The 16,873-nt window shown below is 42.2% G+C and overlaps 1 protein-coding gene across 1 annotated transcript in view; it reads left to right on the top strand.

Moving 5' to 3' along the window:
• Window positions 1-16,873, top strand: part of COL4A2 (collagen type IV alpha 2 chain) — a 213,807-nt gene that overhangs the window by 175,979 nt on the left and 20,955 nt on the right. Inside the window, exons 29-35 of the mRNA XM_037799948.1 lie at window positions 2,791-3,012; window positions 7,145-7,306; window positions 9,518-9,688; window positions 10,499-10,642; window positions 13,387-13,509; window positions 13,870-14,051; window positions 16,799-16,862. Coding sequence (XP_037655876.1) covers window positions 2,791-3,012; window positions 7,145-7,306; window positions 9,518-9,688; window positions 10,499-10,642; window positions 13,387-13,509; window positions 13,870-14,051; window positions 16,799-16,862 — 1,068 coding nt within the window. The remainder of the gene's footprint in view (window positions 1-2,790; window positions 3,013-7,144; window positions 7,307-9,517; window positions 9,689-10,498; window positions 10,643-13,386; window positions 13,510-13,869; window positions 14,052-16,798; window positions 16,863-16,873) is intronic.

Here is a 16,873-nt window from a genome sequence, read left to right as displayed (position 1 = left end):
AATTTCCAGCTTGTCTGGGTAAACAGTTCTAACAATTCCATCTACATTTTGCACAGCAAATATGGAAGCCGTTTAGTGGCTAAAAAAGCTTAAAGCCTTTTAACTATATATGGAGAAAAGTGAATATGTTTCCAGTAACGAGTTGTGGTGAAAAATTGAAAGTATATGCTTGAATGTTAGCATATTCTCCAGTGTAGTTCATCGTCCCCAAACACAATTGTCCATTTGTGGTTATAACTAAAACTGTGTGAGTGCTGCAGCATCATATCATTTTGTTTGCAGAGGCTCACATGTTTTAGAATTGTGTTGCCTAAACGAAACCTTAGAAGTCACTAAGACCAGCTTTCCACCCAATGTCAACCATCCTTCCAGAGGATCCCGGCTGGGAGTTCTTGAGCCCCCAGTGGAATTGCTTATAACCTGTGACCTGTGAAACACTGAGCCCCTGTTATTGCTGGGAGGGTCTTCCTTTCTTGGGGCGAAGTCTGCCTCCCAGTAAGTTCTTACTTGGTTATTCCTTGAGCTGGGTAGGTCTACTTCCTCCTCATAACCACCCCTCACACACAGTGGAAGACAGTGGTCATATTTCTCCACAGCCATCCCATGTCCAGGCAGAACTTATCCCAGGAATGTATACTTTCTTTTTATGACATAATTTCCAGGCCCTCAGAATTCCAGTTTCTCTCTTATTGCCCTCTGGCTTGTCAGCTTTCCTTTCAAACTGGGATCCAGAAACTGAATAAAACACTTCACGTGTCTGGAATGCCACAGAGAACAGTGGGGCTGTTGTGTCCTAAGCGTTAGACACTTAGCAAGTATTTTCAGCAAATATCAGTTGACTGTTACCTCATCCCCTTCCTCGGATCATCCTTGGATGATGACGTTAACCAAAGTGTAGAACTTTGCCTCCTTCCCTGATAGTTTTTATCTTGCTCAACTGGGTGTTCCAACCCATGGAGATCATCCTGATCTTGATCCTGCTGCCTTTCTGATTACTCATCTCTCCGTGTTTTGCAGAAGTGATAGGCATGCTTTCTGTATCTTATCAGGGCTGATAAGACCTGCACTGGAGAGAAGCAAAGAAAAGTTTTCATGACTCCACACCAGATGATTAGTCCACTATCATTTTGTTAAGCTCCTGGAGCCATTTAAATATTTAGAAGTTTTAGCTTCGTCACTTGGATGTTATCACATATGCTAAGTTTAATTGTTAATTATTTTGAAAAGACAATAATTTGTTAATATCTCCTTGTTTTGAATATAGAGAGTACCTAGTAATCATAATTGGAGTGCAAAGCCAATTGATCATGAACTTGATACAGAATTCTACTGTAGTGGAGAATGAATGGTGTGTACCCATTAACAGGTGCTTTGGGCAGTTGGCCCTGTGGGTAGAAAGGCTGCTCCATATTGTGGAATTCCTTAAGTGAACAGGGAGACAGGGGTAGAACAGAAGGAAGGGGTAAATGAGGAACTGATCTATTCGATTTTTTAAATACACACTCTTTTTACGGTACTTAAATATCCTGTACTTCCAACACTACACACAGAAGAAAACTAAATGACCAACTTCAAAATTTCCAGAAAAAAAAAAAAAAGCCTATTCCAGATATGTCATCCACATATGTGAATTTAAGTCCACAGTTCCCCATTTACAGTTATTACAAATTAAACGTTTTTAACATTTCCATGAAAACCATATATCTTCACTATGCAAGTTAATCATGTCATTAAATCTTTGAAATGGGATCCCAACTAGTTAATACTCAGTTTAAATCCAGATCTTTTGTTCTGTGTTCCATGCACTGGTGTACCTATTACTCTATCTTCCAGTTCACAGGCCTGGCTAGTGCTTTACAATCCTAGAAAATTCTCGAAGTCCTGTTCATTGAATACTGTTTTGTTAGATGCACAACACAGCATGGGTAGAAAATTCCTTCTTTCTCAGATCCCAAACACACGGCGTAGAGCCTTTGTGTCTTTAAGCCTTTCACATATAGTCATCTTTGGAGCATTACTCCCACATTTGCAGAGTTCTTTCCTCCTGCATACCACAGCACGGTCAGTAATGACCTCAGAACCTTTCCTTCTGAACAAACGTGTGACTGTCAGCAGCTGAGGTTCAAGCTCAGTTCACATCAGTGTCCAGAGCATTGAAAGGGGAAGTAACACGATGAGATAATTTGATCCACTGGCACCAACAAAAGCCACAACTAGTCAAGCACATGAGAGTCACCCTCTCTCCATCCAAATATGTGATGGTTGATTTTCACAGCGCAGACGACAGAAGGGTATCAATTCCCCTTCAAAGTGTGGCCGCGATGACTGACGGAAGAGGCATCTGTTACTGGGGAGATAAAGGGAAGCAGAATGTTGGCTCTGGTTGCTCTGGCCATGCTCACTTCCCTCTGATCTTCCATTACAGAACTTTGTCCTCACTTGCAAACAGAACCTAGAAGGCCCCACAGAAGTTATTCTTTTGTGATTATTTTCAGCTCACAGGAGCCATAAATTATGTAGCTGTATGCTCAAGGAGCAGTTAGTTCTAAAGGCCCTACTCACCTTAGCCAAAATTTAAGGGGCAGCCAGAAGAAATGTAATGCACAGAGGACGACACCATGAGAGATGTGGATTCCAAGATAGGGAACAGGGGCAGGGCCTGCAGCCAAAATAGAACATTCTGAGGTCCCTGTTTGCAAATCCTTGCAGTTTTCAGCCTCCTGCTGACACTTCTCTTAGGTATCCTAGTGCTGACCCATGGCTGTGGTAATGACCCATGTTTCCTTTTAGGTTTCGTGGGACCCCGAGGATCTAAAGGTGCGGTGGGCCTCCCTGGGCCCGATGGACACCCGGGTCCCACAGGCCTGCCAGGGCCAGTGGGGCCACCAGGTGACAGAGGACTCCCTGGAGAAGTCCTGGGAGCCCAGGCCGGCCCCCGGGGAGATGCTGGACTGCCCGGACACCCCGGGCTGAAAGGTCTCCCAGGAGAGAGAGGCACTGCTGGATTCAGAGGTGAGCCATCATCTCAGGAGGAAGCAATCGGGCTCGGTCCCAGCTCTCAGCTCTACTGCCAGAGCTGTGACTCCCAGGGGTTATTGTGAAATTCCTTCTGGGGAGTTTGGTAAGAATTGGCAATACTATATGATACTAGTCTTGCTTTTTCTTCCCTCCATTTAGTTCCAGCATTCCTTTAGAATGTTATTTATTGTAATATTAATGATCCAGTGTTTACCTTCTATAGCCAGGAAAGGGCAGCCATTTGATGCCTTTTACAAATATGATTAAACAAATGTACTCTGTCTTCTGGTTGCATGTGAATCACTATGGAAGGCTTGTAACTTTTTTCAATAGAATTTTATGGTAGGAATGAAGAAAAGATGGGTGTGGTCATGCTTAGTTACAGGTTAAGGAGGAAGATAATAATCCAGAAGGCAACTTAATTGATTGGTTTAAAAAATTTAAACAATTTGTTTACAATGTTTTCAATTTGTGTTTAGGAATGTAGAAGTACCACTAATTGTTTGGTGAGTGAACATGGCATCAGACTGCTTTACGTCTAATCCACTTTATGCAAAATTGGCATTAAGAACCCCAAACGCACTCACTTTAATGCAGCATGTGTTACTGAGTAGTAAGGATTTATATTCAGCAAACCACACACTGGAGATGGCTAGATTATTGAAATGTAGGAAGTGTCATCCAATTTATGTTTCAAATCAAAAATGAAAATAAAGGATCCAAACCATGACTTGATCTACTGACTGTAGGAACTATCATCAGTCCTGGCATCCCAACCCCAGGCAGAATGTGGGCTTTGTATGTGATGGCAGGAAGTTAATATCTCTTCTCACTGACTCTGCTGTGAGGCTCCTGGGTCAGACACCCTTTGGCTGAAGATACTCAGCATCTGATTAAATATAATTCTTAACAGGCAGGTGGACCCTTTAAGCTCATGAGCATGAGTTAGTTTTTGAATTAGCTTGTCAGGTTCCTGGCAAGGCTTTAAGGGGAGTGGGACCCAGGGCAGGTGGACTTTGAGGGTGATGACACTGATCAGCACTTCAGCTGCTGATACTGCCTAGTAGAACCATCCAGCACAGTGCCACTGCCCATGGAGAGATTCTTTAGGGTCTGAGAAGCTGGGAGGAGGCCCAAAGAAAGAATGGAAAAGAGCCCAAGAAGGGTAGAGCAGACACGCAAATGCACACACACATGCACACACACACACGTGCATGCTCACACTCACACCCCTGAACCACCGAGCCCAAGACCAAGTCAGATAGTGAAAACCATTAGATTAAATCATCAAGGCAATGGAGGCTCCATGCCGAGCTGTCTGGGATCTACCTTTGCCAACTTTACTGACTCTGTGTCAATTATAAAATATAAAGTATAAATCTACCATTATCTAGAGATTGAGGAATCCATAGCACTGAAAAGAAGTGTTCTCTGCTTTAGCCTTGCCTCGTGATTATTCAAATGAGTGACACTTGCAGCACTAATGAAAGGCCAAGCAGGGTGTGTACTTACTTGTGTCAGCGATTCTGTGATCAATCTGTTTCGCAATCCAACTGTAAAAACTGTGCCCCTAGCTATTTTTATACTTCTGGTAGATTTTTTTAAAAGCTTACATATTTCCTTCAGGCTTCAAAATGCTTAAGCATAAAAACAAAAATTATAGCTGGTTTATTTTAAATACTTTATTAAGGTCTCCACTACTTTCTATATCAAATTTATGCCAAGTTTCCTAAGCCTGGTTTAGGCAGAATATTCTGCTTTTTAAAAGTCCTAGCTTCCAAAACATCAAAACTCCTAAGTAACTGTCTCACCTTCCAAATGACACATTGTACCAAAATGCTTACTGATGTCAGGGGTTCAGTGTGCCCAGTCCTGCTTCTGGCTTGATTGGTTGTGAGGAGCCAGGTAAAAAGAAACATAGAAATGATACATGTATCTCTGAGCAACACTTTCTGAATAAAGTAGACACCCAAGCTCACAGAATAGATTTTATTTAGCTGAAGGGAAGCTGTTTTGTTTTTGTGTTTTTTTGTGTGTGGTGGTTCCTTTTTCAATAGATCTATAAATGGAAATTGACCTAAAATATTCAGCTCCCAAGGAATAATCACAATAGGCAATTAAAAGAGTAAAGCACCCCAATATCTGATTTTTTTAGGCAACCCTAGAAGTAGCAGTAATTTTCACACCCATTTACTCATAGCCAATCCTATCTACTGACTGTTCTTTTAGGGGAAATACTCCAGAAACAGACATTTGGCATCCTCAATCCAGGGGCCTCAACTCTGCTTATCTTACTTGCTCAGTTCCCTCAGTTCACCCAGGATCTTAAGTTGGTTAGGAGTGTTTGAACTCGTGTCTATCCATCAACCTGTGCATGGCTGCCCTTGTCGATGAACAGAAGTTATCTGCAGCAAGAATCTCAAGTTTACCCATTAAAATTGTACAGCCGACAGCACTCCCTCCTCACTCTTGCTAGACCATTAGCACCCACTAGCAATCAGATTTTCCCTGGAGCTGTTAACTCTAAAGATAGAAAGCCAAAATATGTGTCCTCATTTCAGACAGTAAAACTGGAGTATGTGAGAATATATGCATCCATGTGTCTCAAAGAATCTCCTTTTCAGACTTCTGCTTAGAATCCGCTCCTTTCTCCAGTGCCGGTTTACCTAATCAGGTAACTAGGTCACAAGGTTGAGGATCAGGAAGCCTGACTTCTAGTTCTGGGTTGGTCAAAGACTGACTTAGTGCCTTTCATGAATGCCCTTTCCCCTCTATTCTCTGTTTTCCCCATCTGTGTGCCCCCTTCCTTCAGGACAGCCCTGCACACCTTGTAAGATTGTTAGAGGGATCAAATTGGACAAGATACCTGAAAATCAATGGAGAAACATGGTGTAAATGCCAGGGGTTGGTAATTCTATAGTTATTGGCTATATGATAACTATCATAGACTTTAAGTTCCTAGAAGAAAAGGAGAAATGCCCAAATATAACATGGTCTAGGCAGTTATTGCATAAAGAAAAAACTTAAATTTTGAAAAAACTAGAAAATATAGGTTCATAGTTAGCTGACCTCTGAGTAGTGAAGGGTATTCCACACATAGCATCAAGGGAAGAAATCTCTCTCACACACACAGACACATCCATACACAAATGCACAAGCATGAACAAAATATAAAAAAATTTGCATACAAATGTTAATCTTCTACATGTCAAAAAGAAAATTAAAATTTGAGCAGCAGAGTTGGGCTTCATATCTAATTTTACAATAGCTATGAAGAAAAATTAGCTAATATATATAAGGAACACTAAAATCTTTAAGAAAATTATCAAAATCCCCAAAGCAAAACATAAACCAAGAACAAAAATTTCATCAAAAATCAAAAACTACAAGAAAAGAATATAACTAGTAATCAAAAACATGCAAACTAATACAGCTGGTATACCAATTTTCACCAGTCAGACGTGCCAGGTTTTTGTTTGTTTAATGCTAGCACTCAATGCCAGGGAAGACACTGATACATGAGAAAATTGGTGCAGACTGAATGCAGTGTCATAGTGTGTATTAAAAAGCATTAAATTAGTGTTTGGTTTGAACAACTAATTCAATTTCTAGGGCATTTCCCTAAAGAAATTATCTATAACATGGGCATGGATGTACATACAAAAAAAAAAATCTATTCCTCACAACACTATTTTTACAAATAAGAAAATGGGAGGGAAAAAAACACCAATGCATCCAAAAAACTAAACTAAACATTTAAAATAATGTTTGCCAAGAATATTTTTAAATTGGGGGGAAATGCTCAAAATATAACATCAAGTGAAAAAAAGCTAGATTTAAAATTGTACTTAGAGTGTGATAATTCTGCAAAGACATATTTCGAAGCATATTTCTATGGCTAGAAAAAAGACAGGAAGGAAACAGAACAAGATGCTAGTTATTATCTCTGGGTAATAGCATGAGTTACTTTGATTTTCTCCTTTACACTTATTTGTATTGTGCAGATTTTCTACAATCCAGAAAAAAAAAATATTATTTTTATAAAATAGGCCTAAGGAGGTAGACGTTGTTTGTAATCCACTGTATGGAGTTGGCCTCACAGCTCTTGTCTCTCTGATCCCTGCAGGAAGCCAGGGAATGCCTGGGATGCCGGGGCTGAAGGGTCAGCCTGGCTTCCCAGGACCTTCCGGCCAGCCAGGCCAGCCCGGGCCTCCAGGACAACATGGGTTCCCAGGAGCTGCTGGCCCAGAGGGGCCCTTGGGGACACCAGGAGTCCCAGGCTTTGAAGGTGAGAATCCAGCTCCCCATAAAGGGATCAGGTCCTCACTCACTGCTGATGACTGACCCAGCACCACCCTTAAACTGTGCTCCAAGGAACCCCCCTCCCCTCCTGAGTGCTGTGGGGATTCCAAATAGAGGACACCTATTTCAGCAAACAAGGAAGATTTAAACATCCTGAGAAATAGCCTGAGAAGATTTAAACAGATGTGTATGTTTTATATATTGGTATTCTAGGTAAGATTTCAATAGGGAAAACATTCAGAATCACTGTTCTGCAGCAGAACCAAGGAGTCCCTAAAAGGTTGGCGAGAAGTTAATATTTGTTTCTTGTAAGTCACATGAGTTTGGGGACCGAAAAGAAGACACCTTGTTTCAGGAGAAATATGGAGATGAGGCAGTGGGAGCAGGGAATGCAAGGAGATGAAACTGGGGACCCTCTGGCATCTGGGGGTCTCCCCACTGAGAGGCCTGGCAGATCCCACAAAGGCTAAGTAAGAGTGGAAGGCAAAGGAGGAGCTGAGGATGTCAGGGGGACAGCTTAGGGGCAAGGAAAGCTCCCCCAGCATGCTCAAAAGAGCAGTGGTCCCCAGACTTCTGAAAATCGTGGATCAGTGGCGTTTCAACATGGTTTGGCATAATCAATAAAGGTTTTGTAACTTTTTATTTTGTCAAGTTATAATTTTTCAAGTGTTATCTACTATCACCATCATTTCACAAAAGGCTAGTATAATATTAAAAAGTAGGAAAGACATAACTGCTCAATAAAAGACAGTGTTTTAAATTGAATAAATTTAGTTTTGGAAAAGCTCCCAACCTTCCCTTTAATTTTCTCATTTTGCTGCTGTCCACTGACAACTTTGTCCAAGGACCTCTGTCAGTCTGTGCTAGGGAATTGCTGTACCACACATAAACTGTATATAAACCAGGATATGCTGCCAATCACATCAGCCTCCGGACTCACCCAGGAGTAGCCTAAGCCGCCTCCAGAAACCCAGGGCTTGAGTAGGGTGGGTGCTGGACCCCTCAGGGGCCCATGCTAACCACTAGTTTCACAGGGTGACAAAAATCCTGGGCAGGAGATTTGACTCCTTCTGTTTCAATATTCTGAGGTCCCTCTCTATTCTCAATTACCAAATATAACTGAGCACAAAGCACCATGTGGTGCATAATAAGAGCCACATGTAAACCCTGTCTTAGAGGTGCTTACGTTTTAGCTGGGGAGAAAATAACACACATAAAAAAGGCACGTATTTGACCGGGGCAAGCCAAAAGAATGACCGAGACCAAGAGTGTCCAAGTGTTTCAGAGGAAGCAGAGAAGCCGAGTAAGCTGGAATAGCTTTGGAAGGAATGAGACTGGTGCCATGTGGAAAATGGGCAGGATCAGGGCCTTCTGGGAAAGGGGAACTGCACAAGCAGAGGCAGCAGTGCCTAAGGGAAGCTTTGCAAGGGATCACCCCGACCTGGCTGGGCTAGAACGTTTCATTTGAGATCAGCGGTACCCTGGAGAGGGAGATTGAGGCTAAAGTTGAGATGGCATTGAATGTCACTAAGGAGTTTGATTCCCCCTAGGCAAAGGAGTACCCTTGACCGTTTTTAACAGAAGAGTGTGTTAAGAAAGCATTTTAGGAACCCACCTGGCAGCTTTGTATGGAAAGGCTTGGAGTGGGGAGAGGCCTGGGGACAGGTGTGAGCTGGGAAGTTAGTTAAAGTGAAAATAATAAGATGGGAGCAGGGAGATGGGAATGGGGAGGAGGAGCTTAATTAGCAGATGCACTGGGGACCTTCCCCCTAGAACTTAATCTCTAGTATCAGAGCAAGTGGATGTCCAGGAGAAGCAGGCAGTCCCCCAGAAATAACCGCAGCGGCCAAGTCCAGGTGTAGCATTGGCTGTGCCCCACTTGCTCCTGCTGCATCATTTCATCACTATGCCTTGGCTCCTGGGTTTTAGAGGCAAGAGGGCTTGAGTGGGGAAAGTCACGTTCATCTCACAGGTCATGTTTGACTTGCATCCCACAGGTTAGCCTCCAGCTTGAATCAAGACCTCTGTAGAAAAGCCAGGCCTGCGGGTTTTCTGCGTGTTCTGGTCATACTTTTAAAGCTCACCTCTATATTTTGTAGTTCTGTCTTCGATGACTTAAGAGTATCGTCAGAGAAGTTTACTCTGTGTGTGTATTTGTTCATCCTTCTTTCTTCCCCTTCTTCCTGTTTTTGGACAGGTCTGCCGGGAGACAGAGGAGCTCCAGGCGACATAGGTGTCCCTGGTCCTGTGGGGATGAAAGGTGTCTCTGGTGACAGAGGGGACCCTGGTTCATTGGGTGAGAAAGGTCATCCAGGAAACATTGGATTTAAAGGAATGGCCGGAATGCCTGGTATCCCTGGACCAAAAGGTAATAAGAACCCTTGCGAACGTGTCAATCATTGTACCAATGAGAACGATCTGGAAAGAAGTATTAGGCTATGACTTGGGACAGTTCTCTAGTGACAGCTCCATCACCCGTCATGAGGCTTTGGCCTGTATCTCCCCCAGGTGGCTGTCAGACCCTGGGAAAACTGGCTGATGCTACTTGGACTCAGATGTGACTCATGTGCCTCAAACTGACAGTTTACTAAGAGGAACTGCTCTTGGCTGAGAGGTCCACTCAGGAGACTAGATTCAGATCAAAGAGACTGTTTGGTGAATATGAAACCCAAAAGAAAGAAAAATTGTTGGTCACCATAATGGGTTTATTTGCACACAAAGAAACTGAGACCAATTTATCCAGAAGCAGAGCACTCTGTCCCTTGGATATACTGCTGGAGACACACTGATAAATCTCTCCAGTGGTCCTTTGGTTTCCTTGCAGGGTGTTAATGTAACATTACTTTCTGGAGCCCTTTGTGACTTCTTCCTGATGGGCCCATGGAACTATGTGACCTTCAAATCTTCCTCGGTCTTTCTCCTGACCTCTGAGGATTTGCCTCTATCTTGTCTCCACTGGCCGGTCTGAAGGCGGGCTGACTGTAACCCTCTGTCTATACTTCGGTCAGCAGACCAATTCACTTAGAAAATGGTGTACCGGAAATCCTTATCTTAGGTTAAGAATCTTAGCATCTTCTCACATAAGAGCTACACTGTTGCAATGTTATAGATTATTGAGTTTGAAATAACCTGCCCATTTCATTCATACCTAACTCAGCATTTTTCTCTCTCTCCAAAGGGGACAGAGGTTCACCTGGTATGGATGGTTTCCAAGGCATGGTTGGACTTAAAGGAAGACCTGGGTTTCCAGGAAACAAAGGAGAGGCTGGAGTTTTTGGATTTCCTGGTCTGAAGGGTCTGGCTGGTGAACCAGGTGTTAAAGGTGTGCCCACCTCTTTACTATCCTTTTTTCATCGTTAAGACTCACTTTCATGGTAGTTTAGTGCTGCTCAGGATGAATCTTTGAGAATCCACCAAATCCAGAAACCCTAAAGCTAAAGCTGCTTTTAAAAAAAAAAACTTACCAAACAAACAAAAAATAGAAGGCTTCATCTCTGCCTCAATACAGTGATAGTGTGATAAGGGACTAATCCAAACCAAAAGAAAAAGAGCAGATGACAGCTGCATTAATAACCAATTATGTCATGAAAAACACATTCAGTCATGATTAAACCATGATAAGCATAAAGAATTGAAGCCAGGTGGAAAACAGTGGGAAGGTAACTTCTAAAGAGGAAATCTCAGTCTGCAAAAAGACAAAGTATTCCAGGTGGAAAGACATAACATCATGCAAAAGAAATTACAGTACACATGAATGAGGCTGGTTCAAGCCCAGACAGGGCAGGCAACTCAGGACCCCAAATGTGAAGCTCCCTGATCACAGAAGCTTATTACTAACAAGCAACATTTTCCATGATTTTTGTTCAGAATCTGTGTTCTGAAAGTGTCACAGAAGTCTCCAAAAACGTAATTACTAATAGCAAGTGTTGCAAGGATGTGGAGAAATTGGAACCCTCATACATTGCCAGTGGGAATGTAAAATGGTATAGCCTCTGTGGAAAACATCTCAGTGGTTCCTGAAAAGGTTAAACATAGAGTTACCATATGACCCAGAGTTCCACGCCTAGGTATAAACCAAAGAGAAATAAAAACATGTGTCCATGCAAAAACATGTACATGAATGTTCATAGCCACATTATCCACAATAGACAAAGAATGGAAATAACCCAAATGTCTACCAACTGATGCAAGGATAAATAAATGCAGTGTACCCATACAATGGAATATCACTCAGCAATAAAAACAAATGAAGTACCGATACATGCTACAACATGGATAGACCTTGAAAACATTATGCCTCCTATTGTATGAGTCCATTTACAGGTGTACGTCAGAGATATTGCGAGTTGGGTTCCAGACCACTGCAATAAAGCAAATATCACAATAAAGCAAGTCACAAAATATTTTTGGTTTCCTAGTGCATATAAAAGTTATGTTTATACTATAATGGAGTCTATTAAGTGTACAATAGCATTAGATCTAGAAAAAACAATGGACATACCTCAATTAAAATGTGACTCAGAGACACAAAGTGAGCACATGCTATTGGAGAAATGGCACCAATAGATTTGCTTGACACAGAGTTGGCCAAACCTTCAATTTGTAAAAAAAAACAATATCTGGGAAGCACAGTAAAGTGAAGCACAATAAAATGGGGTATGCAAAGCTGTGGCGACACAGTCAGTTTGTGGTTGCCAAGGACTGAGGCCAAGGCAGAACCGGGGAAGGACTGCCAATGGGCAGGGGTTTCTTTTGAGGGTGATAAAAATGCTCTAAAGTTAGACTCACTACTGTAAATACACTGAAAAATCATTGAATTGTGCTCTTTAAATGGGTAAATTTTATGGTACATGAATTATATCTCAATAAAGCTTTTTTTAAAAATTAATTACTCCCCCAAAAGGTTATAATATTTACAAATTCTTAGCAAAATAGAAATTGCAGGGTTTTTCCAAGCTTTTGACTCACCCTTGCATTTTCAAAACATCTTATTACTACTTAGAGTTTCAGGCCTTTGAACAACAATAAAAATGTTATTTTACAATTAAATTAAAAATGAAATCACTGTTGGCTCCTAGACCATGTTCCTTTCTGTTCCATTACAACTTTTACTTAAGATTCCTTGGAATGAAGTTAAGCATTTGGGTGACTGTCCCTCCACTAAAATGTGGGCTCTCTGAGGGCAGGGACAATTGATCCCCTCGATATCTAGCCAGGCACTAAATGCTCCATAAATGTTTGACTAATGAAACTAAATTATTTTCATTCAGCCATATTTCACCTACCAACTGCTCTCACATCCAGTGAAGATAGATTCCTAGAACACACAATTCCCAGGAGTCTAGCCCTCAGGTTCCTGAATCCCCATCACCCTTCCTCCAATTTATTAAGTCCCTGGAAGCACAGCAAGGAGCTGCCTTGCTGCATTCCACCAGCTTATTGCTGTTACCTTCCCAACTGTGATTGACTCTTCATTAATTCTGAGGCTTAGCTGGGCATGAAGAAACAAGAGGCTCATAGGAAGAGAATTGAACTAGCAGCCTTCCTTCTTTGGAGCTTTCCTGCTTGTGATCAAATTTGATTTCTGTCTCATCAGAGTAAAAATTAAAAATAATACTCTTTCATGCAATACCATGTGGAAACTAAGCTGGTCTTTGATAGTTCCCATCCATATTATCTTATCCCACTCATTACTCTGCATTCTCCTGGCAGGCACTGTAGGAAAGGAGCAGGTCCTTTCATCCACCATGTAGTCTGTACTTACTGATATTACCCAACACAACCATAAAACCACATCTCCAATCTCCTCCACTTGTTAGAGAAGAGAGAGGGAAGGAAAAAGAAAGGAAGAGGAAATAAGCATTTCCCCAACTTACTTTGTCTCCCTTAGAGAGCTTCATCTCCTGTTCATAGGCGTCCCGGTTAGGGGGTGATATGTCACCCCGTGGCTCAGTGGCTCAGGACTCTGGCTTAGAAGGTGAGCAGAGGCTGTGAGACCTTCTCCATCTGTGTTCTTCTGCATTGTCTGGTGGTCCAGGAAAATGACTGTGTTCTGTTCCCTTCAAGGCAACCGAGGGGATCCCGGCCCCCCAGGACCACCTCCTGTCATCCTGCCAGGAATGAAAGACATTAAAGGGGAAAAAGGAGATCAAGGACCTATGGGATTGAAAGGCTACCTGGGCTTAAAAGGTGAGGCCTCATCATCAGGCTCAGGCTGACTTCTGAGCTGTCAGGCCTGGAGGGCTCCCCATCCTCCTCCACTCTGAGCCCCCCATAGCTGCCTCTACCTCTCTGTCTCTGAAGAAGCAGCAGCTTCTCCTCACAGAAGCAACCTTGTATTTGTGCCAGATTTTAGTTGTGTTTTAACTCTTCTGACATCCCAATATCTCTAGAAATGGGCTAGGGAGTTATTATTTGAGCCACTTGGCTGCTTTAAGATTTGCAGCATTTGGAATGGCAAAATTGACCTGGACTGCAAAATAGAAAGCTTCTGGAGGGCAGGGTGCTGCATCCCCACCAGGGCTTTACATACTCGGGGTTTTCTTGTAGGTCTTCAAGGAATGCAAGGCGTTCCGGGGCTGGCTGGAATTCCTGGGTCACCCGGGAAGCCTGGTCACATTAAGGGACTGAAAGGAGACATCGGCTTCCCTGGCTTGCCTGGTTTACCAGGATTCCCTGGTGTGACTGGTCCCCCCGGAATTTCAGGATTTCCAGGGTTCATAGGAACTAGGGTAAGTTGGTGAATTTTCCTTTTCTCAGTTGTCCTTGTGAACTCCCCTACCATTTGCTTGTGGATGAAAGTGCTTTGGCCCAGTGTTTACTGGCATAAGAGTCGTCAGCAGGTTCAGGCTTTACTGGGTTCATGGATAAGTTTAATGAAATGCGGCTCATGCACCAACGCTTGATGGTGAATTGAAAGTCCACCCGAGGCACTGTTGGCCGTTTCGTGGGCTTTTGCAGGATGAAGCACAGTGTCTCTCACAATCTAAGAAGAAAGCTGCTGCGTTTTTTTCATAGAGGTCTTGGGAGAATGAAACTTCCATTTCTAGAGATCCAAGTTCTAAACTTGAGCACACATGGACCTCAGGTCCGAGAGCCCATCCCTGAATCATGGCCTGGACTTGAAGTCAGGCAACCTTGATTCAGACCCCAGCACTGCCATTTATTCTTCATTTAACAGATGTTTTTTGAGCACTTCTACGTGCCAGGCAGTAAGTTGTAATGCTTATAACGGCAAATACTGACGTTGGGCAGACCTCTCACCTCTGCACACCCATTTCCTCATCTGTAAAATGAAGGTAGTATCTACTTTGAAGTTTTATTGAGAACAATATAGATAATTTATATGGCACAGAGTGGCTGTCTATAAATTGTGCTTTTATGGAACAGGTGTATCCTTTCACCTAAAGGGATTATACCCTCACAATCTTCAGCACACGACTGACTCATTACTGACATTCCCGGTGGGATCCAGAACATTTTAGGCAGATCAGAAGCTGTCGCCTCCTTGTTGTACACCTTCAGCAGCTAGCCCTGGTGTGCCTGTCCGACTAGCCTGACGTATACGTGGCATCTTCAGAATTCCTCAGGCGGTTCTCTTCCTCCCATCACTTCCTAAACCTGAGGGGATCTGTTTTAGTTTGCTAAATTTGCCGAAATGCAATACATCAGAAATGGATTGGAGATTTATTAACTTACAAGCTTACAGTTCTAAAGCTGTGAAAATGTCCAAATCAAGGCATCAACAGATGATGCTTTCTCCCCAAAGACCAGCTACTGGCAACCCGGGGCTCCTCTGTCAGCAAGGCACATGGCAACATCTGCTGGTCCTTCTCTCCCAGGTTTCGTTGCTTTCACCTTCTGGCTGCAGTATCTGTGGCTTTCTTTCTCAGCTTCTGTTTGTTTCCTTCTCTCTCAGCTTCTCTCTATTTCTTGCTCTTTTAAAGGACTCCAGTAACAGGATTAGGACCCACCTGGGGCAGGCCTCAACTGAAATAACCTAATCAAGAGGTCCTACCCACAATAGGTCTACACCTGCAGGAATGAATTAGCTTTAAGAACATGATACTTTCTGGGCTACATCCAGCTTCAAACCATCACAAGATCCTATAAGCAGTCTTGATTGCAGCTGCTCAGGTCAATAAAATTTAAAAAGTTAAAAAAAGAAAGGTGCATATTTCTAAAAAAAAAGTCATGTATGACCATGCATGTACCTAGCAGCTTTATTCATAGTAGGCCAAAACTGGGAAACAGCCCAAATGTCCATCAATAGTAGAAATGATAAACATGTTATATTCACATAATGGACTAGTAAATAGTAATAAAAATAAAATTTTTGATAAAACAACACAAATGAATCTCACAGACTTCATGATGAATGAAATAAACCAAAAACAAAAGAGTGCATATGCTAAGATTCCATTTTTGTGAAGATCTAGAACTGACAAAACCAATAATAGAGATGAGTCAGAAGAGTGGCTACATGGGAGCAGGTTGTTGACTAGGAGAGCACATGAAGGAACTTTCTGGAGTGCTGGAAATACATTTTTCTGGGTGGTACATAAATAGAAATTCATTGCAGTGTACATTTAAGATGAGTGCACTTTACTGCACATACATTAGATTTCAATAAAGTAAATTTTTAAAAAGAAAAATAGATCATTATCTAAGTAAGGATGCAGCCTCTGACACACCCCCAGTCCTCTCATAAAATGAAGCTACATTAATAACTTGGAGACTTAAGCTCTAGCAGAGATTAAGTGGCAACCAGTGGGGTCAAGGTAGACCAGAACTTCCTTGCTTTCTCCACACGGGAAGCCATTTTAGAGAAGAAACCCATGGTTTCCATGAAGTTGCAGAGTGATCCAGGCATTATTCCAATCTCATTATTAGTAACCAAAATCCTTTTGAGGAATATCACTCTTTCCAATGATAGACCTGCACAGCCATCAGGGCTGCCTGATTCCAGAACTTGCTCTCTGTATTATAAAAGTTACATGGCTATGCAATTCTGGAATTTAACAGTTGGGTGAACTTGAGCAAATTACTTAACCTCTCTGAGCCTCACTTTCCTCACCTGTCAAATGTGAAATAAGAGTACTTGCCCCATAGGGTTGTCATAAGGCAAATAAGTTCCACATGTAAAGCTCTAAAAGTGGGATCAAACAGGTTCACCTGTATAAAGCCTAAAGCCTAAGGATGTAATCAACATCCTCTGCTATGGATTATCCCCATCATTATTCTGACCTTCATCATTGATAATATTAATATCAACTCCTCAGAGAGAATATCTTCTCACTTTTATCATTTTTATCACTTTACAGTTAAAGAAGAACAACAGATAAGCAAAATGACAAGATCACAAACCTTGAGTCTTGTTTTTAGCATAATGAATAGGTAGATACACTGCCTGTTCAAAATGACAAACTCATTTTATTAACTGTTTTCTAAGATGTCTTCATGTTTGACATTATTCTAGGGTGAAAAGGGTGCTCCAGGGAGAGCAGGCCTTTATGGTGCGACTGGACCGACAGGTGATTTTGGTGAGTGTTGT

The sequence above is a fragment of the Choloepus didactylus genome, chromosome 12, assembly GCF_015220235.1.
Source record: "Choloepus didactylus isolate mChoDid1 chromosome 12, mChoDid1.pri, whole genome shotgun sequence".
Classification (NCBI taxonomy): Eukaryota; Metazoa; Chordata; class Mammalia; order Pilosa; family Megalonychidae; genus Choloepus; species Choloepus didactylus.
This window is presented reverse-complemented; position numbering and strand designations above follow the sequence as displayed.